At 34.2% G+C, this 23759-nt stretch overlaps 1 protein-coding gene across 1 annotated transcript; it reads right to left on the bottom strand.

Annotated features, from left to right (window-relative positions):
• Nucleotides 1-4975: 4975 nt before the first annotated feature.
• On the bottom strand, nt 4976-8714 carry LOC123308023. The gene has a single exon (XM_044890541.1). It carries the CDS (start codon nt 8683-8685, stop codon nt 7849-7851), a length of 837 nt encoding a protein of 278 aa, XP_044746476.1. The 5' UTR covers nt 8686-8714; the 3' UTR covers nt 4976-7848.
• Between the last annotated feature and the right edge of the window lie 15045 nt (nt 8715-23759).

The following is a 23759-nucleotide window of genomic DNA, read 5'->3' as shown; positions in this document are numbered from 1 at the left end:
ATTTCTAGGAAGTATACCGAAATATATACATACCAATGACAATGAATTTAATCATGATTTTTGTGAAATGTCAACCGTTAAATACGTCAAGCGTCATGCTCTCACTGTAACGCCGAGGACCAACTAGGTGGCCCTGACATTATCAAGCCCCAGGTAGGTAAAGGTAAAAATTATGAACGAAAGTATTGCCTATTTTATGGAATAACTAACATAAACACAAATGACAACAAGTGATGTTCTGTCTGTTTAGGACGTCTTAAATGATTATCGTGCTTTTCGGTAAACCTTCCAAGTCCAATTATGTCTGACCGTCTGGCTGTAAACACTCGGACACACTAAACGTCAAAGAGAAAGAGGTAGGGAGGTTGTCTCTGGCCTAAGACTTCAAATTTAAGGGTAGTTTTAAGCAGATTTCTCTGCGTGAATGCGATGTTGCTTCAAATAAGAGAATAAAAGTTTGGTTATGAACTTGAAAGTTTCATAAATACTTACAGAGTGAGTCTTTGACTCGAACAAATATGTTAACATCAGTAGGTACATGCTTGGGGTCAAAAGAAACGCTTGTTTCCCATACCATTTTTTCTGATTCAAACCTGATAAAAAGATATAGCCATTTTAAGTTTTCATAATGAGCTGTGTCACCCCTGGAAAAACAAAATTACCTTCAGAATAACTAGCCTGATCTGTGACACTACACATCATTCTTTGGATCTGTGGATCTGGATTCTGATGGATGCATACTTGCTATCTTCGCTCTGAGAGTTTTATTAGGAAATTGAATTGGGTTGGTTCCCGATTCTCTGTCAGATGTCGGTACGATGTATTTATACATCATACCCGATACTGACATGGAATAAAAGGAGCCGGCAATTCATAGCATTACGTTGACGAATGGGTTTTGTTGCTCTGACGTGGTCAAATAAGAACGAAACCACGGTCAGCTTCTACTCTTTGTCGACGAAATGAAATTTCTGGTAATACTTCGAGCCATGGTAGTTTGTTAGTTCGATTTAGATCGTAACATCGTAGATTTAATTATCTGCGGATGTTATGCATCTGAATTAATTTGTGTATTCTGTGAATTTTTGTATTTTTATGTTACGTAATGGTCATAATGAGAAAACTTGAAGATGTGGGTGATATCTTGTGTTTCTAAAAGATTCTTCAAATAAATGGAAAACTATATTCCAAAATTCATTTTATTCGATCAAACCGTTTGTGAGATAGAACAGAAAATAACATTTTTTTATGGTTTTTCAACAGCCTGTATCTTTCAAACCGAGCCGATTCGGAAAAAATGGTAAAGGCAAAAAGTGTTTCTTTTGACCTCAAATTTCTACTGCTAACGTTTGTACGAGTCAAAAACTAATTACATAATTCATCCCAACCCTCTAATGAATTCCGAAGAGTCCATCGAAGTCAGATCCTATTCGACCAACCGCCTTTTTAATCCACTCTCGGGACATTTCACTGGAAAATCACCGAACTGAAGATTAAATCAACTTACTCTTTGTCCAAGCCAAGCCCACCGTAGATAACGCACATACGGTATGTTGCGCGCTGTTATCTCCGCCATGTGTTATCCACGCAACACTTTCCCACGCGGAGATCTTATCCGAAATTACACAACCCCGCATTCTGATATGTGGATACCGGACCGTTTGTTAATCACCCCGCTCCCTTGCCGCCCCAGATAAATGGTCTCAACTCCGGCAGTGCAGCAGCACAACCGGAATAATTCATTTCAGATTTCAGGATAGGGAATCATTGTAATGACTTGCAACGCCGTATGTTCGAACACTTCATCGGGTGGACGATCGAGGGTGGAGATCTGCAGAGGCCGGTGGTTATTTCGTTAATTTAATTATGATTTTATTGGGGATATTTCTGAAGGGTCGCTTAGATGGAGGTGAGACGAAAGGGGACAGATGAACACGAGCTCATATAATCAAGAAAATTAAAAAGAATGAATATACCGGGTGGCCCATAAGGAAATATCCAGCCGGACTTTTATAGCATCGGTATAAGGCGTAAAGTCTACCAGAATGTGGGGATTTTGCCAGAACACTTGAATGATAAGTAGAAGTTACGAATATTACAGTAGTTTCCGCTTTCGTCAAAAACATGGCAGCACTCAACGAACTTCTTTTTTCAATTTCACCAGGATACGAATTGTAGCCAATGGCGAGACTATTCGAGGAATTTTTTCATCTGGAAATTCAAAGAAAAGCTAATTTCACCTCGGAAAGTCAATGACATGGATAAATATTAGTTCTTCAATGAAAAAATTTTTTTTTACGTTTGACGAATAAAAAATTTTCTGACTTTCCGAGATGACGAATTGATTGAATTGAATTATAATTGAAACCCCATATAAATTAGTGGTTTCTGACGTAAGACATTCATTTTCTCTCTTTGAACTGACCACTAAAAGGGTGTAGACCCCTCTTAAGGCTGCACTAATCGAATCAACCTGCCAAAACCAGAAGCTATTGTACTATTTGTAGTACAATTTTACCCTTTCTAAGGACGTTTCATATAAATACGCAAATAGTGAGAAGTTGTTACACAGATAAACCCTGTACACATTGCGAGTCTTTGGCTCGAACAAATATTTTAACATTAGATTCTTCAGGTCAAAAGAAACACTTTTTTCTTTTACCATTTTTTCCGAATCGGTTAGGTTGAAAAACCATAAAATAATGTTATTTTTAGTTCTACCTAATCGAATGAAATAAATTTTGGAATATAGTTTTTCATTTATTTGCTGAATCTCTTTCGAACAAAACATATCACCCACGTCTTCCAGTTTTCTCATTATGACCATAACGTACTATAAAAATACTAAAAATTCAAAGAGCCCAACTCTTGAAACTAAGTTGGACGCTATCAATGAAAATTTGAACGTTTTGTAAAATAAAAGTATTCCTCATATTTTTTCGTATAATGCGCCGTTTTCGAGTAATTTGATGTTCAAAAATCAAAAAGTATCTGTGAAATTTGAAAAATTGGGTACTTTGTCTAAATACAACTCTGTTTACAAGATCCACAGATGTGTAATGTCGCAGATTTAGTTAGTTTGGGGGTAATTTTGTTTTTCCAGGTGTGGTACACAGCTCATTATAGCCAACAATGGCTATATCTTTTATCAGGGCCGAATCGGAAAAAATCGAGGAAAAAATGGTACAGGAAAAAAGTGTCACTTCAAGAATCTACTGTTTAAATTTTTGTAAGAGTCTAAGACTCACCATGTATAATCGAACAATCCAAAAGACAATTAAGGTTCCCTTCGAAGGATATTCCATATTTTTTACATGTCAGTTTTCCCTCGAGTTTTCCCTAATTACGAATAATTCTTGCCATATTTCATCCTGGTCACAAAAAAATTACCAAATTGCATCAAAAGTAGGACCGTGAATTACCTAACAAAGTTTTTTCACGTTAATTATCGAAAATCATAAGTTGATATTAATATAAGAAATATTTGAAAATGGAATAATCAGCAAAATTAGTTTTTCACGGCATTTGTTGTTGTTCCAACCATCGTCAAATTATGATTTCTCAACTCCACTTCCTTGAACCTACACGACCAGCAACATTCTTCAAATTTGTAACGTAATCATTCTCGATAAGAGTCATCAGCAAATTTGTGCGAACGACACAATGAATAAAGACCGTGGAACGTCCTCTTCAAATAAAGCTTATCCGTGTAATTGTGCAAATATAAACTTTGATATTGAAATATACCTATACGAAGCAATTGCGATAATGACTAAGTAAACAAGCTATCGAGGCCATGACAATATTTTCCTCTTGAGAACGTCAATGCAGCAAAAAGAAGGCCCTCATTGGAAAAAGGTATTTTCTAGGAACAAACAATGGCAGTTGACAGGAAATTAAATTTGCATAATGTGCGAGTGTACCTAGTTTACCTCTCCAAAGTCCAAAGCAAATCGATCATTTCCATGAGAATGACGAATGAATTGGTCAAGGTATCTCTGTTGCATGCATTAAGAGATTTGCTTATGAGCGACCCAAAATAATAAAAATATATATCACATATATCAGGCAGAATTCACACACTTAAGAAGAAGAAAATTACTTATCACTCGACTTCTCTCTGTTCTTTTTAAATATTCCTTTTCCATCGACTCAACGCACAAGTACACCTACACTAAGAAGGAATGTCCATACCAATAACGGTTTGAAAAAAATCATATGGTATTTTATTTTTGAAAAGCTAAAGAACTCCAATAAAAGAATACTATTCTCGATAATATTTATATTTCGATTGATATTTCCAATTGAATAGTCATGGTAATGAAAAAAACTGGGTCAGATTACATGGTACCACCATATTCGATATAAACCATTAGAATTTCCAATCACTTTTTTCTATCATAGAATAATTTCAATCTGTTGAAATGGATATGATGGATATATCCTGGATAGTCCTAAGAGCTGAATAACCTGGCATTTGTTCAATTCTCACTGGTCCCAAACTGCTTTCGATATATTAATTTAATTATGATTGCCAATCAAAGAAAAATTTACATCCCACGAACACATACGATCTGATTGTGAAAAATGATCAAAGGTTTCCACTTGTAACTATTTTTTTAGTTAAAATTTTTCAGAAAGATAAAAAAAATTGAGTAAAGATTGTTGCACATGGAATTTCCTAATCAGTTCATCTCAAATAGACTCTGATTAAATTTTACTTTAAATCGATTAGATAAAATATGTTAATTGAATTCAATCACAACTTTTTACGAAAAGATCTTTTTTTATGACGAAAAAATCGAAAAGTTGTGTCACTAAACGTATTCTACCTACATACACCAGCAGCTATCGATTTACGATACGATTACGAAATGCCCTAATAAAAAATATAGTTATACCGAAAAATTTAGACTAACTAATGAGGCTTTTAATACGTTTGGATATTTGTGTGGGTAGCGGAATCAAACCACGGTTGATTCTATAAAAACAGTAACACTTTATTTATTATTTTATAAGCGTATTCCAACTATGACTAGCTGTACAATATATAAATTTATATATAGCATTTTTTATACATATTCACAGGGTTTCTGCAACACCGTTACTTCTAATGATCACGGCTGGTACAATATACAGAGTTCTATTATTTACATTGATAGATATTTCTTTGGTCTCTAAAATATGTAGCCATAGAATAATTATTATCAGATCTGAAAGATTCATTGGTGCTGATCCTATAAAATCTATTGACCGAAAAGAACTCCGAAAAATTAAGTCTTCACAATGAAAGTTGATAAATTCCATTCAAAGTCTAAAAAAATAATGTTTCGATTTAGCCAAAAATTATCAGTTCGTTTTCGAAGTATTTATACCCTGATTTTTCAGGTCAATAGATTAGCGCGGTACATACATCAATAATAAGTTAATTATTTGGTATTGAGTTTGTATGGAAAAAGGAATGAGGTCTTTTCCTAATATTTGACACTGCTTACAGGAGAGCTTGAAACGTAAGTCAGGTAGGTAATACTTATTTAAATATTTATATAGGTTTAATATGGCAAAGTTGATACTGATATTTTAATAGTTGAATCATTTCGGGGCATAGTAACTTGAATATATCCATGGATCCTGCCGATGGACCTTATATCCAGCGACATATAAAAACAGTACTATTGGATCATACGTTCGATAGGTAAACATAACGAAGTTTTGAATTTTTTTGGAATGATTATTTTCTTTTTATATGATAGACCAAGAAGTACCATCCAACAAAATTTTTTTGTTTTGTTTATGAAGAACAAAAGTTAACGCCATTTATAAACTTTTCTTCAACTTTTTCATCCCAATATCCTCCAATCATATCTCGAAACACTCCCACGATAAAAAACGATCAAACTATAGAAAATTGTTTCCTGCCTTGTCTAGAACGAAACACAATAATGGCTTTCTGCAACAATGGGTATCATTACAATTACAAAACCATTCGTACATGAACAAATCAATTGAACAAAGAAATATTGTTACTAAGATAAATCGACCGAAATATCAATTTCGAAGAATGGTAGAATGGCGTCAACAGACGAGGCCATGTAATCTGAATATGTAAATTAGATTTCCTGTTATTTAAAATTGCTTTAGTCACCAAATTCGCTACTGACTCATTGAATTTGGAAGTCATTTGCATTCGTGGTTGATTTCGCGATAACTGGATTTTGCTGGAAGTCCCAGTAGTCAAAAATTGATGGACTCGATCGAATAAAATTTGAAATTGTTGGAAAATGTATTATGCAGATTTAAATATGTATTAGAGCCAAACCATAGCTGGGCAATTATTGATTTTCAATCAGCAGCAGAGACTTGTGTCATAACTTCCGATAAGCCTTCAGAGAGCATTGTTAATAATAAAATTTTCCAATATTTCAACTTTCCAAATGTGAGCGATACTGACAATCGTATCTGTCACAATCTTCGTGTATTAAGTATTAAAAAGCTGACCCAAATCAATATTTTCAAGATATTCATGGTAGACTGACCAGCAGAGCAGAAAGTACTCTAATTGGTTTTCGTTAACCTTCACTGTTAGGATGTCGAGTCGAATTGCAGTGAAGAAAAATTGCTTTATGGTGCCCATATAACAATTTGTAACACTCGATGAAATGTATAGTTCAGGTAGAAGATAATTTCAACTTTAAGTAGAAAATTCCATATTTTTATTGGAATAGGAATAGTTTTAGAAGAATACCAAGCAGTCTACCAATTTTGATTCAATAGAAGCAATTTTTTCAGGTCATTTAATGTTTTGATCAACACTTCCTGACTCAAATTAAACTTCCTTAATATCAGAAGTTATGACATTTCGCATAAAACTTGGGACTCTAAGTTACGATTTGAAATTTCCGGAAATTTCGTATTTCAAGTGATAGTGAAATTTATGATAACGATGAAAATAAAATTTGAACTGATAACAAAATTGGAACTCTCCCAATTATTTTGATTACAGAAGTACATCAATTTTTGAATTGTTTTGTTTCCTGTTATCAGCAGAAAAAAACGGGAAATATGTGCGATGTTTTCGAAGTAAGACTCAATAATTCAAAATCAACAAGTGTATTTAAAAAATTTTGAAGACATAACTCTTCATTTTCAACAGATTGGAATTCATAATGGGTATTTACAAGTGGAATAAATATACAGTATTTACAGAGTACAAAAATCATGACTAGAATAACTAATTTTGGTTCCCACACTAAAGCAAAAACTAACAATTCGCAAAGGAAGAAAATTGAAGGAAGATCAACGTCCGACAAAGTATTATTTGACAACTCAACTTCCTCGATCCAAGTTATTATGAAATTTGATTCTGAAGGAAATGAGGAGGGTGTTTAATATTTAAATGGACATGTTGTAGTGGTTAATTCTTGATTATCCACTACTTCTTGGAATTTTGCAGATAGTGACTGGCCTGGGTATGATACTTGTTTTCTTGGAGCTTGATATTTCGGTGGACTCGGTGTTATTTTCGATATACTACCGTTTGTTTACACTTTGTGAGAGCTTTTAAACTCTACCGGTTGAAGAGACACTGATAATCCAGGTGACACGTAAGTTAATCCAAAGCAGGGTTCTGTGGTAATCCAGGAACAGCTGACACTTCTCAGTTAATCCAGAGGGAGCATAATATATTGGATCTTGCGAACTTGAAATACGGTTACAGCTGATTTACCAAAATCACTACCACGCCCGACGCTGGGCGCTTGCGCGCCCATTCGTCAGTACGAAATTACACACTATTATCACAAGAAGGGTTAGGGACACGACCGCAGTGTCCAAAAAATATCACAGCCATCACACATTGTAGCACACTTGCTGCATCTGCGGAAACGTCGATGCCAAAGGAATGGCAGAAGTAACGTAAGGGTGAAGTCTGTGGGCCCTCAAATACTGTCTGTATTTTCCGGACAAAATGTGTTTATCTTCTGGCCTGTCTGGAGACCTGTCAGGGTCTGTCCAGATGCCAGAATCACCACGGGAATCACATCCGGAACTAGTGGTATAACTTGCACAGGTTGTCACTAAATCCCTCTTGGAGCAACAGTTCTGGGTTGGGGTAATTGGCACTAAGGGAGGAAGCTGCTCCCATATCTGTCTATCCGAGGTGGCGGAGTACTGGACAGGGTACTGGGCTCCTTGGTGCGGCACCTGCTGGGGAATCTGCTGACCCCTAGCTATCCTCGCTCTCTTCACCGGGGTCACAGCGGTCCTGGCAGGGAGATTGTTCACGAAAGGACTCCTTCGCTGAGACTCGATCTTCCTGAAGTAGCAAGGGTGGATCATCAGGAGCGGCTCGTTCCTGACTCCTTGGGGAGGCTTTGCGGTGTTCGGAAGTTCGTATTCCACACTACAGTCGACGTGGAGTGGTTTCGAGTAATCTTTTTCCACAGGCACTTGGATTGTCCTATGAGTTGGTAACTCGTAGGGGTTGTAACACGCTGCCATAGCGACGTTAACTGAACAGCGGTCGGGACTCGATTGAGGCTCGCTCGCGACCGTTTCGAACGAATACGCGGATCGCCTCGACGCTGACTCGAACTGGAGGGGGTAGGAAATCGATTGCTCCATCATAAACAGGAGTGTCTGCGGAGACGTCTGAGCAGCGACTGCCGCGATTTCTTCATGTAACATGCGTGCGGACTTGGCTCAATCACCACCGTGCTCTAATTATTTACCGAGCGCACTTTACGATGTGTAACTCTTACGTCAGCGGCGCCTCTATCTTCCGTCCTTATCCGCCACAAGATATAAACAAACGGCGACGTATTAGCATTAATAATCTCTAATTGCTGATCGGCGCTGTCCTGCTGAACTTGACTGGTTCGGAATATCGTTCAAATTCTCCAAATTCTTCGTCTTCTAACTACCACTCAACAAAATGACACATTGCATGAATTAAAGCATAAAAAATATCTTCCGGAATTCACCAGCTCAAAATTTTGTTAATGTTAACTTGACACTCTTAGGCTTTCACTAGGAATGACAGCTGTGCCTTTAACGCATGGCTTTTATAACTTTCGTGAATACCTGTTAGAGGGGTGGACCTTGACTCATTGACGATTTTTTGTGGCCTTTCCTTCCGACCCTACCATCTTGCACAATTTCCTAAGGGTACATGTTTACCTTTCTATGAATTAACTGATAGCCTTGAGAATTAACCCAAAGCTGATAGTATAGTTAAGTGTTATCATTACGACTGGGCTCATTAGTTCATTACTTCAATTTTTAGTTTCATTCGGAAGTTGTAGAATTGAAATATTCCTGGAAATTTTAGAGAGCGTGATAAGATAATGGTTTAAAAATTTCCAATTCAGTAGTAATATCGGAATAATCAGAATTTTAATATGTACTTATATAGTTTATTATTTGATTCCAAGTAGGTGTGAAAAGATTGAATTTCTTGTGAATATAACTATTAGATTTTAAGTTCGAATATTCTCTAACGTCCAGGTTTAAAATCAACTTTGAAGTCACTTTGAGCTGAAAGTTTCCTTTACTGTCATTATTAGTAGGGTTAAAGGAAGCTTTAAAATTAAAGGGACTTGGGGTTTGATTATTGAATGCCAGTTTGTCACTGCACACAAATTAAACGAAAAATCATTAAACTAAAAAATAACTGATTGTCAGCTTGTTTCACAAAACTTTGATTACCCGATCAGAGATCGGACAGTATATCGATTTTCATCAAAATGGTTGTCAGTGTCTGACAGTGACAGATTCGTAAATAATGTAATTCTGGAAATATTCCTGTAAATACCTTCTTCACAGTGGTACTTTTGAACTACTCATCGTAAATAGTTTCGGATTTCTGTAAGCTACAGATAACTAAAAACGTCCAGAATTGCAGTTTTCCTGAAAGATTATGGAAAGTTACAGATTGGCTTACAGATGAAAGCATTTTTTTGGAATGATTATTTTTCTTTTATATGATAGACCAAAAAGTAGCATCCAACAAAATTATTTTTTTTGTTTACGAAGAACAAAAGTTAACGCCATTTATAAACTGACAGTGACAGATTCGTAAATAATGTAATTCTGGAAATGTTCCTGTAAGTGTCTTCTTCACAGTGGTACTTTTGAACTACTTATCGTAAATAGTTTCGGATTTCTGTAAGCTACAGATCACTAAAAACGTCCAGAATTGCAGTTTTCCTGTAAGCTTATGAAAAGTTACAGATTGGCTTACAGATGAAAGCATTTGAATAATGTATAGTGCACCGAAACTTGAGGTGAAAACGAAAAGAGGAGATTCCTTGAGTAATTTTAAGAAAAAAAAAGGCTCAAGCATGGTTCCGAAAACGATTTGTTCAAGTAATACAAGGTAGTAAAGTTAGATTTTAGCTTCGGCAATGTATGATTTTCGGTTGTTAGTTCCAGGTACATATTTTTCAAAGATTATGATTTCTCGAATTCATTGTTGGTTCAGGTACCTAATAGAGTTATTTCAACAGAACAAAAGACTATTGTCAGTTGACAGAGTCCGCCCAGATTGAATTTCAATCAATTTCTGGGACGTTACTAGTTTGAACTTGAATGGAAAAGTCATTCATTCTGAAAATTATAATGACCAATTTCAATACGTTTGACTGACTGACTGTACCTTGTGTTCAGGTCATAAAAAGACAGCGTTTTTAAATTTGATGGTAACTTGAATAATTCTTATGTTATCGTTCGATGAATTTCAGTCAGCTTCCTTTTTTAAGCTAGCTGTTTGAGTAGATTTATGTCCAATCATATATCAACCTGTTCAAGTTCTGATAGCCTCGTACGCGACATAGAAGTCAACGACCAAAGAAACAATATCGGAATGTTTTTTAAACTTAGAAAACGCAACCGCATCACTGACTGCTGCTATTGTCATGATGCGCAATCAGCACGTTTTTATTTCGTCAATTCTGATTGAAATTATACTCTGCGACCTGCTTTTTAATCGAAATGGCATGAATTATTATGTTTATTCGATTAGACTCTTGCTCAAGATCGATGTCGAGTTGTTATCGTACTGACGAAATAAAAAAACAATGCATTCGAATTAATGATTATCAAAATGAAGGGTACAATGACACATCCACTCAGAAATGGAGAATCAATAGCTGAAAAGTAGCACGAACCATCAAATGGAGGAATAGTGTCAATAGAAAAATATAAATACATTTTCTCTCGAAATTATCATATTATGTATTTCGATTTTGTAGCATGAAAATATTGTAGAGGTTAAAAGTACCTGAAACCAAATCAAGTATTTTGTTGAATTATTCTTAAAATTATTTATCATGTAGATATTAGATAATTGCTGATCTAGTGAGCAAAAATATACTATATAATTAAGTTCTTACGGTCAGATTTCCATCATTACGCAAATTTTGCTCAGCTTTCTCCAAAAATAATATCGCTACATAGTTGTGTAGATACTGTAGGTAGAACTTTGTAGTTGCAAAATGGCGAATGCGACGGTAACAAATTAAAGCTTCCATTTTAGGTTATATCCTTGTTGACCTCGTTTATATACATACAGGGTGTTATCTTTTGTAGCCTACTTGTTGGTAGATCATATCAAAATGTCATTTCTTCAACTTTTCAGCAAATTCGAGAGAAAAATAATAATAACCAATCTATATAGTGCACTTATACCTACAGTGTCAGACTTCATCATCATTTTATTCGAAGATGAAAATACTTTATGTGAAGAATACATATGTCCTAAATGAAGTATGTGGTTAACAATCATTTACTTTCCTAAACATAGGGCAGTCATTTCTAAATTAAGAAAAATACTGCACTCTCCAACAAACAATTTTGTATTATATTATGCTCCGAGATTTAAACGATAAGATAAGAAAATTTCAGCCCTTGAATACAAAATGTTACATTTTATCTTACCATCCTAATATATAATCAACGCACTTATCGAAGAACCCACAATCAGCCGCTTAAAACTAAAAGGGATTTTGGGATTCAAATGTCAGAAGACCTCAATTTTTCCCAAATTAACCAATGAATAAATAATCTCAAAATTGACTGCATTTGTAGTTTTAGTTTCGAACCTTCCATGTCCGAAACTGGTTCCGAAGAATAACATCCCGCCATATGTCGCTAATTCATCAGACAAATGCTCCCTAGGAACACGAACAGTAGACACCTTTGACAAGGGTCCCACTTAAAGTTCCTTTTTTATCGCGTCATTCCTAATCCTTCCATAATTCGAAAATAATCAGGGGAGAACAATCTGAGGCTCATTACGCAGCGACGCGAAGTGTGTAATATTTAAATTACACTTTTTTTTGTCTCCTGAAGAATTTTAGTCGGAAAACGAGGACGATGTCATTAACTGAACCGGCGTTTTGGCATCTACGCAGTTTTTATCTCTTTTCAAGTCGCCACAACCAGATGATTTATGAACGATCTATCGATCTGAACTTTGTTCGTTACTGGGCATTCAGATTTCTGAGTATGCGATGATTGATGACTGGTACATTAATGCGAAGGAACTCGCTAGTGCAATTTAGAAAAGAGAATGTGTATGTGGAAAATGATGTGCAACAATGAACGAGAATATTTCTGATATTCGTCAGTCAACACGAAATTCTTACAAATCTTTTCCCTTCAACTTTTTCGCCACTGTGTAGAAAAAAGTTTGATACGAAGTTCTATCATTCTATTCTCTCATTCAATTATTCAAAAACGATGTTTTAGAAAGCCTGAGTGAATTATTAATTCCATTGTTCCATAGTTGATTTCTTTGTATACGTCAAACCAATGCATAGCAAAGATTATGGAGTAGAAAGATAGGAAACGCCCTCATATCGCTAGTACTGAAAACCGACTACATTTTGGCCAGTGAAAACACATTTGACAATGAGATGGCGCTGAAAACTGTTTAATGACAGTTTTCTGTTTTATAATTGAGGGGCGCGAAATTCGAATTCTATTCCTTGTATTGAATTTCAATATTGAGCTTGTTGAGACCAGAAAAAAAAAACATCCTGAGCGACAAAACAAAAGGATGGTTTTGGTTTGGTACCAGGATATTAGTTTTCATCTGAACAATGTTTGGAATCAGTTGTATCAATGAAATAGGCCGTTGGATGTGATAAATTTTTATTTACAATCTATAAAAAATTTACAAAAATTTGAAATTATGGACAACGAATAGAGTTTTGACTACGACACAAGAGTATATGTTTATCTGCTATAGGCACGTCAAAAGTGTTTTTTCTGTGAAAACGTTTTGAATCAATAAAAATTTGTACAATTTATATCAGAAATTGATATGAACCAATAATCAATTTTGCGTCATAGGATATTATTTACAAAATTCTCAGAACCACAATTGAAAAACCTCACAGTGGTAAAGACCTGTATTCGAGCCCGTCAGTATAATTTCTTCATGCTTTTTTATGATTTCTTCATGGAATGGTCACTTTATCAAAATGGCCATCTGAAATCTTAGAAATTCCATATGTTTCTCTGTAAATGTTCCTCGAATTGATATTTTAACCAGTCTTAGGGCCTTAAAAACACATTTGAAACATAGATGGCGCTCACATCTTTTTAGTCGCTTCGTTTCCTATCTTTCTGCTCTATAATCTTTGATGCATAGTATGTATATGTCAAGTAAAAATGACTTTGAAAAATTGGGGTCCCATCTAGAACTTCTGAATAACCAGTTCTGAATTCCACTAATTATTTGAATCTAAAAGGATCTAACAGAAAGAGCAAAACAAAAATATCCTTGAGTGGTTTTTTTCTCAGTAAAATTCCTTCGAACTATTTGATCAAATGTTTTCAACATCTTTTTGAATTTCTAATATTTCAAAACTTACTTTTCTCGTCATTTTTGTCTCTAACGGAAAGCTTTTCTTCTTCACATTCAATATTGTCAAATCTGCTTATAGTTGTATTGTATTGTAATTCCTTTCTTTTCAAAACGAGATGCATAATCAAAACCATTCACCGAAGTTTCTGAATTCCAAAAATTGATATACCTGCCTATTATCTTCTCGAAGATTATCGATTTCCTGGAAAACTATTCTTTTCGAAGCTAAGCTAGAAAGTTCTCGATGTTTCAGGTACAAGTATACCTGGAGTTAATTGATAATAAATGCGTTTTTGAAATATTCTCCCACCCCTATACCTTCCAATACTATATAAGTTCAAGCTAAAAGTTTATCTTCAGTATAACTTTGGGTGCTTTTCGAAAATTCTTATGAATGGTACAGCATACTGAAGTTTTGTGAATCCTTGTGATTTTTTGGTTTGAATTTTCTGATCATTAGGTTGAAAATAAAGTGACAGGCTATTGGTATCCACAAGATTTTGCAGTAAGTAACTGATATTTAAAATTACTTTGTAACCCTGTCATGAATTCTACTGTTTTTTCTTCCACCAGGCAAAATGATTTTTTTTGTTTTTTATTTGGTAGCACTCAGGAAGTTATTACTCGATCAATTCAAATATCAAGTTTATTATTTATTATAGTTTTAACTTCTTAACGTTTTACTTATCCATCAACCATCAAATGGAGGAATAGTGTCAATAGAAAAATATAAATACATTTTCTCTCGAAATTATCATATTATGTATTTCGATTTTGTAGCATGAAAATATTGTAGAGGTTAAAAGTACCTGAAACCAAACCAAGTATTTTGTTGAATTATTCTTAAAATTATTTATCATGTAGATATTAGATAATTGCTGATCTAGTGAGCAAAAATATACTATATAATTAAGTTCTTACGGTCAGATTTCCATCATTACGCAAATTTTGCTCAGCTTTCTCCAAAAATAATATCGCTACATAGTTGTGTAGATACTGTAGGTAGAACTTTGTAGTTGCAAAATGGCGAATGCGACGGTAACAAATTAAAGCTTCCATTTTAGGTTATATCCTTGTTGACCTCGTTTATATACATACAGGGTGTTATCTTTTGTAGCCTACTTGTTGGTAGATCATATCAAAATGTCATTTCTTCAACTTTTCAGCAAATTCGAGAGAAAAATAATAATAACCAATCTATATAGTGCACTTATACCTACAGTGTCAGACTTCATCATCATTTTATTCGAAGATGAAAATACTTTATGTGAAGAATACATATGTCCTAAATGAAGTATGTGGTTAACAATCATTTACTTTCCTAAACATAGGGCAGTCATTTCTAAATTAAGAAAAATACTGCACTCTCCAACAAACAATTTTGTATTATATTATGCTCCGAGATTTAAACGATAAGATAAGAAAATTTCAGCCCTTGAATACAAAATGTTACATTTTATCTTACCATCCTAATATATAATCAACGCACTTATCGAAGAACCCACAATCAGCCGCTTAAAACTAAAAGGGATTTTGGGATTCAAATGTCAGAAGACCTCAATTTTTCCCAAATTAACCAATGAATAAATAATCTCAAAATTGACTGCATTTGTAGTTTTAGTTTCGAACCTTCCATGTCCGAAACTGGTTCCGAAGAATAACATCCCGCCATATGTCGCTAATTCATCAGACAAATGCTCCCTAGGAACACGAACAGTAGACACCTTTGACAAGGGTCCCACTTAAAGTTCCTTTTTTATCGCGTCATTCCTAATCCTTCCATAATTCGAAAATAATCAGGGGAGAACAATCTGAGGCTCATTACGCAGCGACGCGAAGTGTGTAATATTTAAATTACACTTTTTTTTGTCTCCTGAAGAATTTTAGTCGGAAAACGAGGACGATGTCATTAACTGAACCGGCGTTTTGGCATCTACGCAGTTTTTATCTCTTTTCAAGTCGCCACAACCAGATGATTTATGAACGATCTATCGATCTGAACTTTGTTCGTTACTGGGCATTCAGATTTCTGAGTATGCGATGATTGATGACTGGTACATTAATGCGAAGGAACTCGCTAGTGCAATTTAGAAAAGAGAATGTGTATGTGGAAAATGATGTGCAACAATGAACGAGAATATTTCTGATATTCGTCAGTCAACACGAAATTCTTACAAATCTTTTCCCTTCAACTTTTTCGCCACTGTGTAGAAAAAAGTTTGATACGAAGTTCTATCATTCTATTCTCTCATTCAATTATTCAAAAACGATGTTTTAGAAAGCCTGAGTGAATTATTAATTCCATTGTTCCATAGTTGATTTCTTTGTATACGTCAAACCAATGCATAGCAAAGATTATGGAGTAGAAAGATAGGAAACGCCCTCATATCGCTAGTACTGAAAACCGACTACATTTTGGCCAGTGAAAACACATTTGACAATGAGATGGCGCTGAAAACTGTTTAATGACAGTTTTCTGTTTTATAATTGAGGGGCGCGAAATTCGAATTCTATTCCTTGTATTGAATTTCAATATTGAGCTTGTTGAGACCAGAAAAAAAAAACATCCTGAGCGACAAAACAAAAGGATGGTTTTGGTTTGGTACCAGGATATTAGTTTTCATCTGAACAATGTTTGGAATCAGTTGTATCAATGAAATAGGCCGTTGGATGTGATAAATTTTTATTTACAATCTATAAAAAATTTACAAAAATTTGAAATTATGGACAACGAATAGAGTTTTGACTACGACACAAGAGTATATGTTTATCTGCTATAGGCACGTCAAAAGTGTTTTTTCTGTGAAAACGTTTTGAATCAATAAAAATTTGTACAATTTATATCAGAAATTGATATGAACCAATAATCAATTTTGCGTCATAGGATATTATTTACAAAATTCTCAGAACCACAATTGAAAAACCTCACAGTGGTAAAGACCTGTATTCGAGCCCGTCAGTATAATTTCTTCATGCTTTTTTATGATTTCTTCATGGAATGGTCACTTTATCAAAATGGCCATCTGAAATCTTAGAAATTCCATATGTTTCTCTGTAAATGTTCCTCGAATTGATATTTTAACCAGTCTTAGGGCCTTAAAAACACATTTGAAACATAGATGGCGCTCACATCTTTTTAGTCGCTTCGTTTCCTATCTTTCTGCTCTATAATCTTTGATGCATAGTATGTATATGTCAAGTAAAAATGACTTTGAAAAATTGGGGTCCCATCTAGAACTTCTGAATAACCAGTTCTGAATTCCACTAATTATTTGAATCTAAAAGGATCTAACAGAAAGAGCAAAACAAAAATATCCTTGAGTGGTTTTTTTCTCAGTAAAATTCCTTCGAACTATTTGATCAAATGTTTTCAACATCTTTTTGAATTTCTAATATTTCAAAACTTACTTTTCTCGTCATTTTTGTCTCTAACGGAAAGCTTTTCTTCTTCACATTCAATATTGTCAAATCTGCTTATAGTTGTATTGTATTGTAATTCCTTTCTTTTCAAAACGAGATGCATAATCAAAACCATTCACCGAAGTTTCTGAATTCCAAAAATTGATATACCTGCCTATTATCTTCTCGAAGATTATCGATTTCCTGGAAAACTATTCTTTTCGAAGCTAAGCTAGAAAGTTCTCGATGTTTCAGGTACAAGTATACCTGGAGTTAATTGATAATAAATGCGTTTTTGAAATATTCTCCCACCCCTATACCTTCCAATACTATATAAGTTCAAGCTAAAAGTTTATCTTCAGTATAACTTTGGGTGCTTTTCGAAAATTCTTATGAATGGTACAGCATACTGAAGTTTTGTGAATCCTTGTGATTTTTTGGTTTGAATTTTCTGATCATTAGGTTGAAAATAAAGTGACAGGCTATTGGTATCCACAAGATTTTGCAGTAAGTAACTGATATTTAAAATTACTTTGTAACCCTGTCATGAATTCTACTGTTTTTTCTTCCACCAGGCAAAATGATTTTTTTTGTTTTTTATTTGGTAGCACTCAGGAAGTTATTACTCGATCAATTCAAATATCAAGTTTATTATTTATTATAGTTTTAACTTCTTAACGTTTTACTTATCCTCCTTCAATTTCCGTTTTCAAATTGAGAACATTTCACAACTAATCGTATCGAATGTTAAGGCCATCTTTTCTTTAGAAATATCCTCCTAATAGAATCGATATGTCATCATACATTCTTGACACGTCAAATTCATGAATTATACGTAATTCGATAGCGTTTTCAGATATTTTATATTTGTTTATTTATATATGGCGATAAGAAAATCATAAATGTGTAATAACTACTAACTCTTGATAAACACTTTAGATAGCAGTTATACGTAAATCATTCAATAAAACTCATCAGTACAGCATTTTCCCAAATTGAACCAGATCGAATCTTATCGTAACTCTACGCAATTATTTCCTTTATCTACGAATTCACTTTCGTACAAAATCACTTCCCAGCGACATTTCGGATTGTGAAAGAAAACCCGTTAATATTTTGATAACATTAACCGCACACCAAAAGCTATTTTCCTGCTTTTGTTTATCAACCAAACAGAAAATCTCTGGGAAAACAAACACGCAAGTATAACGAATTTTCGATAAATAATTCAGAGTGTTGTTTGCTGACGGCATTGTATCCGATTCGATTCGGTTTGTATCCATTCATTTTTTCGTCCTTCGATGTTATTTGATCACGCGTTGAAATGCAATTGATCATGCTAAAACACGCAGTAAATGTTGTTGTCGAGTTTGCCCAACAATCATCGATGTAGGGCATCAATATTATGTTTTTCATTTAGAATATTATTGGGTGCCACTCTGATTAGAGACTAGGAAAGAATAGAGAGAGAGAGTAGTACACTGTTCATAATTTGTCACAATCCTCACATAGTATGTTTTTCATCTAAGTATAACTTTACCATAATAATAACACTAAAACGTTATTTTTCATCATAGCTGCATCGTAACTTCAATTTCTACCAATACTCAAAGATATTTTCAGATCAGGATATTCATGATAATGTTCCTTGCGTTCAAATGCATAGCATACAGCTTATGGGGTATATATGAACGTCTGACGAAACATCTTGTAAACATTAATTTTTTCACAAGTTTCTATGATTTATAGTTCCAAAATGGATTTGAAACAGAAAGAACCTTCATCCGGAATTCAAAGGTCAGCCGCATTAAAATTGATACCAGAAAAATCCAGTAAATATATATACATACTCCATTCACTTTTATTTTAGCACTCGGTTGGCCATGGAAATTTGACACATTTCACTCTGTATAGTACGAAAATGTGAGGTTATGAAGCTTGTCAAAACAATTTTGGGTTTTAAATCAACGCTATGTTGCCCGTTCTACGTGAAAGTTTCTGTGATTACGCGTTTTATCACAATGTCGAATCTCTTCGGAAAATATGTGACGAACATAATTGAAGTTTATACAAACTGATTGAAGGCATACCAAATCCAGTTATTTGCATGGAAAATACAAGAGATGTACTAATCTCTACTAATATCATAATATGTACTAGCTTGAGGAGAGTTAATGTTCGTTATCTTCTTTGGCCAAAGTTTGAATACGTTACATCAGTTGAAGATTTCAAAAATATTAACCCGAAGATGAAATGCATATGATGGAGTGGTTGGGAATGGGGGTATCTCCCGAAGGAATTAACAGATATTTACAAGAATGTTAAGTTCTTCAACAAAAATAATCTTGCATCAATATAAGTAAAAGGAATCAAAGGAAGTTTCAAGTCAAGATGAACTTCACCTTGGAACAGAAATTTCACATGAATAAACAATCAACAGGACAACTGGAGCGTATTTGTGGTTGTTCATCTTAATACATTGATATAATAATAATAATTAGGTATTTATTGGTACCTTAAAACATTTACAGTGTATAGGACAAGTCAAATGAAAAATAGAAAAATCCATTTTCGGGAACTTGTTCTACATTGACATTAATCGAAAATCCTGTAGTAAACTTATCGCCTTAATTCACTCAAACATAAAATTCTCAAATGCCACCATTTTTTTGGGTCTCCCAATAGAAGGACATTCTTTGTCATCCTCGTCATTCACAATCTTTCTGATTGTGGAAATATTCAGCTGAAATATAAGTCGTTTAGATTCAGATGAAACATTATATAAATTCTCTTACATTTAATATGTGTGCTACCGTCCGACGTATTGTGGATTTTAGAATATCAGGGTATAACTATTTGAATGAGCGGACCTGAATTCTAAATAGCACTTCCATTTTCGGCATTTTTGTAATAAAAATTGATATTAGTTGTGGCAACGGCGTTATGACATTAACGACATTTCATGAGTGCCAACCTTACTCCGTTCTAGTTACAAAAACTTGAGAAAATTATTTCATGGCCAACCGACTGCTAAAATAAATGTGAATGAAGCATAGATTATGTAAACTTATAGCTACTGAATTGAATAAAATTAACTTCCATCAAGTAACTGATATGGATTGTGGAAAAACAATATCAAATTGTGAATTAATGAGTATTGCTAACGTAAATATCCAAGTGACATAAATCTTTGACACTCTGGTACCTTCCTTCAAAACTGCAAGCGATGATGTGAACAAACTAAATAGAGGATAGAGGAAAGCAGTTGATAGCATCATTAGTTTTTCGAAAAATGACGACCGTAATGGGCCATTCATGTTTTCTATCATTTTGGGTTGAAAAGTTGTAATTCAGGTATCACTAATTTTGCACACCCTGTACAGTACGAAAATAATACTTTTTGAACCGTCAAATCGTTCCCGAAAAAATGTGACACATGTCATTTCACAACCACCGATTAACATTCCCGATCAGGAAGAAAACGATTACAACTCATTAAAGTATCCTATGAGTCATCCTTCACGCCAATGTAAGTTTGGCTCGCCATCAGCAGTTTGAATGGCGACTTTTCAACAATACCCGAGGCCTTTGTGCCTTCAACAATACAGGCATGATCTGCAGGATTCAGCCGCGGCTTCCTTTAACAGGGGAGAGAACCCATTATATCGGTTAAAAGAATAATGAGCAGGGAGCTCTGCGGGCATTCTCACATTGCATTTGGAACCGCACATTAATGGAGCTTATTCCAAAAATTACAGTTTTTCCCCCTTCCGCGTGTACAAGAAAGGTGCAGCAATCAGTTTTCTTGGCAACGCTGATTTATGTGACGAAATGATCCAACTTCCAGGAAATGGCTGTAATTCATAACTTGGATGTGGGTCTCAGATTAACGCTCGGGAACGCAACCTTAAAGATAGCTGAGGATTTATTATTATACTTTAGAAATTGGAACTCATTCCCTAACAACTTCCATCAAGAGCCTACAAGGGAACTCGTTATGGGCTATACAAACTCTAGAAATATACTGATATCAAAAATTTCAATACAAAAACTCCAAATATAAGGCCACAATTTCTCAAACTTCAGAGGGAAACTCGAATTCTAGAAAATAACAGAGTAACCACTGAGAGATGGAAAAATATTCAATTTCCTACCACACAGCTTGATTTCCAACCTCTCATATGCCTACTTTTTAACTGACTTAGTTCGAAATTCAAGCTACAGGCTGAAGACGGTATATTTATATCTAAGTAGCATGCGTTGACGCTTTAATCATTCTCAAAAGTTGATACTTTCCATCAGGTCTGAAAAAATTCACGAACATCACACTAACAACTTCGGTCATTAGTTACAAACCTTCTCCCATAAGGTTAAGATAAACATTCTCGACACTAAGTCGCATCAAAAAGAAATCACATATCAAAATTCTTATAGTTCATTCCGAATAATTAATTCTATTGGTTCCTCTCTATTAATACCCCCATTCAAATTCAAATGATCATATAATAACCATCATCGCATAAGAGCATACGGGAATGATTTGGTAAATTATATGAAGTCATGTGATTCGAGTGAAAGAACATGATACCAAATGGAGAATCCATTATTATTATGGAAATATGGATATATTACGTACAATGATTGTACATTCAGACACATTAGGTGGATTTGATAGATGGAAATGTAAAGGTTGAATTTATGCGTTTCGAGTTTTCTTTGTAATTACAGATTGAATAATGCGCACTATTCAACGAATTTAATTATGATTGCTCTATTCATTCTTTTCGATAGCTGATTTCATTAAAGCTGGAGCGTGTATTGTATCGAATGAAAAGGCCATTTCAAACAAGTTATAAAATGTATTTCGAAAGTGCACAAATGATTTTATCATTTCTATAATGCATTGATATGAATGATGAATTCATTAAGAGCGTTACGAAATTCCATGTAACATTTCTAATGAATCTTGTGGAATGAAAATTTAGGTTTGATAATAAAAAATCTGTAAATGAAAATGATATAATTCTACTTGATGCATAAAAGCAAAGTTAAGAATATATTTACTCACCTTTGCAGGGAAAGAATATTAGAAATTTGAAGTTGTGTTTAGTTTAGAACAGGTCACAGAGGTTGTAATATGCTTGGAATTCAGTTGAAAGCCCTAGTTGTGAATGAAGTTTTAGTGCTATACCTGCATTTTACGATATTTTTTTGGGTTGTCAATTTTAGTTAAAAATCTGACATATTGAATTCAATTTCATTATTTTACATTTTCTGATTTTATTTTATTTCTATTTCAGATAAGAGTTTCTGGCGACGGAAGAATCAATTTTCGCAGAGATCTTAGATTACGAATATGCGATTAGATTTTTTGTAGGGTCATTATTTTTGGATATAAGGAAAATTTCGAAAAAAATTGGTCGAATTTGAGAAGCTGTAACAGCCAGAAAAAATTCACTGGACATATGCTGATTTTTTTGGTGATAGATTCATCCTTCGCTAATAGAAAAATCCAACATTTATTCATCCACCCCGAACAGTTTAGATTTTATGATTTTTTCCGCGAAGGTCTGAAATTTCCAATTTTTCATCGACCATAACATGAAAAATATATATATTTTTTAATATCTGTTTGCATATTCGTTATCTACGCACTCGAATTAGTCTGCAGTATGAATTTGGGTTTGATCGGAGACCAAAAATATATTTCAAAAAATCGCAATTTTTCCATACATATAATATGTACGGAAAATATGAAAATTTTCGATCTCTCTGATTTCCACTAAAATTGGCGTATTTACTAAATCGAGGGAGCAGATTACGAATATGCAAACAGAATTTCGCTGAAGGGATTGGTTTTTAAGTTATGGTCGATGGAAAATCGGAAATTTTGAACCTTCGCGGAAAAAATCAAAAAATCTAAACTGTTCGAGGTAGATGCATAAATGTTGGATTTTTCTATTAGCAAAGCATCAATCTATCACGAAAAAAATCAGCATATGTCCTATGATTTGTTTCTGGCTGTTAGCTCCTCAAAGTTGACAAATTGTTTTGAAATTTTTCACTAAACGCTATTTTATTAAATTTTACATGGTTACAACGAAAGACATAAACTTCTATGGTCACAGCCACATAAAACTCAACTAAAGAAGCTAATACACATACACGGCTATTGTCTATTGCTACAATAAATGAATATCAGCAGTTTTATAGAGGACATTGAGATATTGAAAAGAAAACAGATATTATTGAAAATGCGGTGAGATGTTTCAGAAAAAATCGTGGATAAGGTATTTTACTCGAACATTATGGTCTGAATAATAGCCATCTTAATATGGTTGAACAATGAACAATTTCTGTAGTCTGGAGTGTGACATTCACAGAAAACGCTCGGATACGTTCACTTGTACCTTTTTTTTTTAATGGAAAAAAATGAGAAGAGACTTTGCCCCAAATAATGGAATCTGATTTTTCCATACAACTTAGCAAC

This window comes from Coccinella septempunctata, chromosome 2 (genome assembly GCF_907165205.1).
Source record: "Coccinella septempunctata chromosome 2, icCocSept1.1, whole genome shotgun sequence".
NCBI lineage: Eukaryota > Metazoa > Arthropoda > Insecta > Coleoptera > Coccinellidae > Coccinella > Coccinella septempunctata.
This window is presented reverse-complemented; position numbering and strand designations above follow the sequence as displayed.

Bases quoted from the DNA above. Each gene is read 5' to 3' on its own strand.
- LOC123308023 (XM_044890541.1), bottom strand. From the start codon at position 8,685: ATGTTACATGAAGAAATCGCGGCAGTCGCTGCTCAGACGTCTCCGCAG.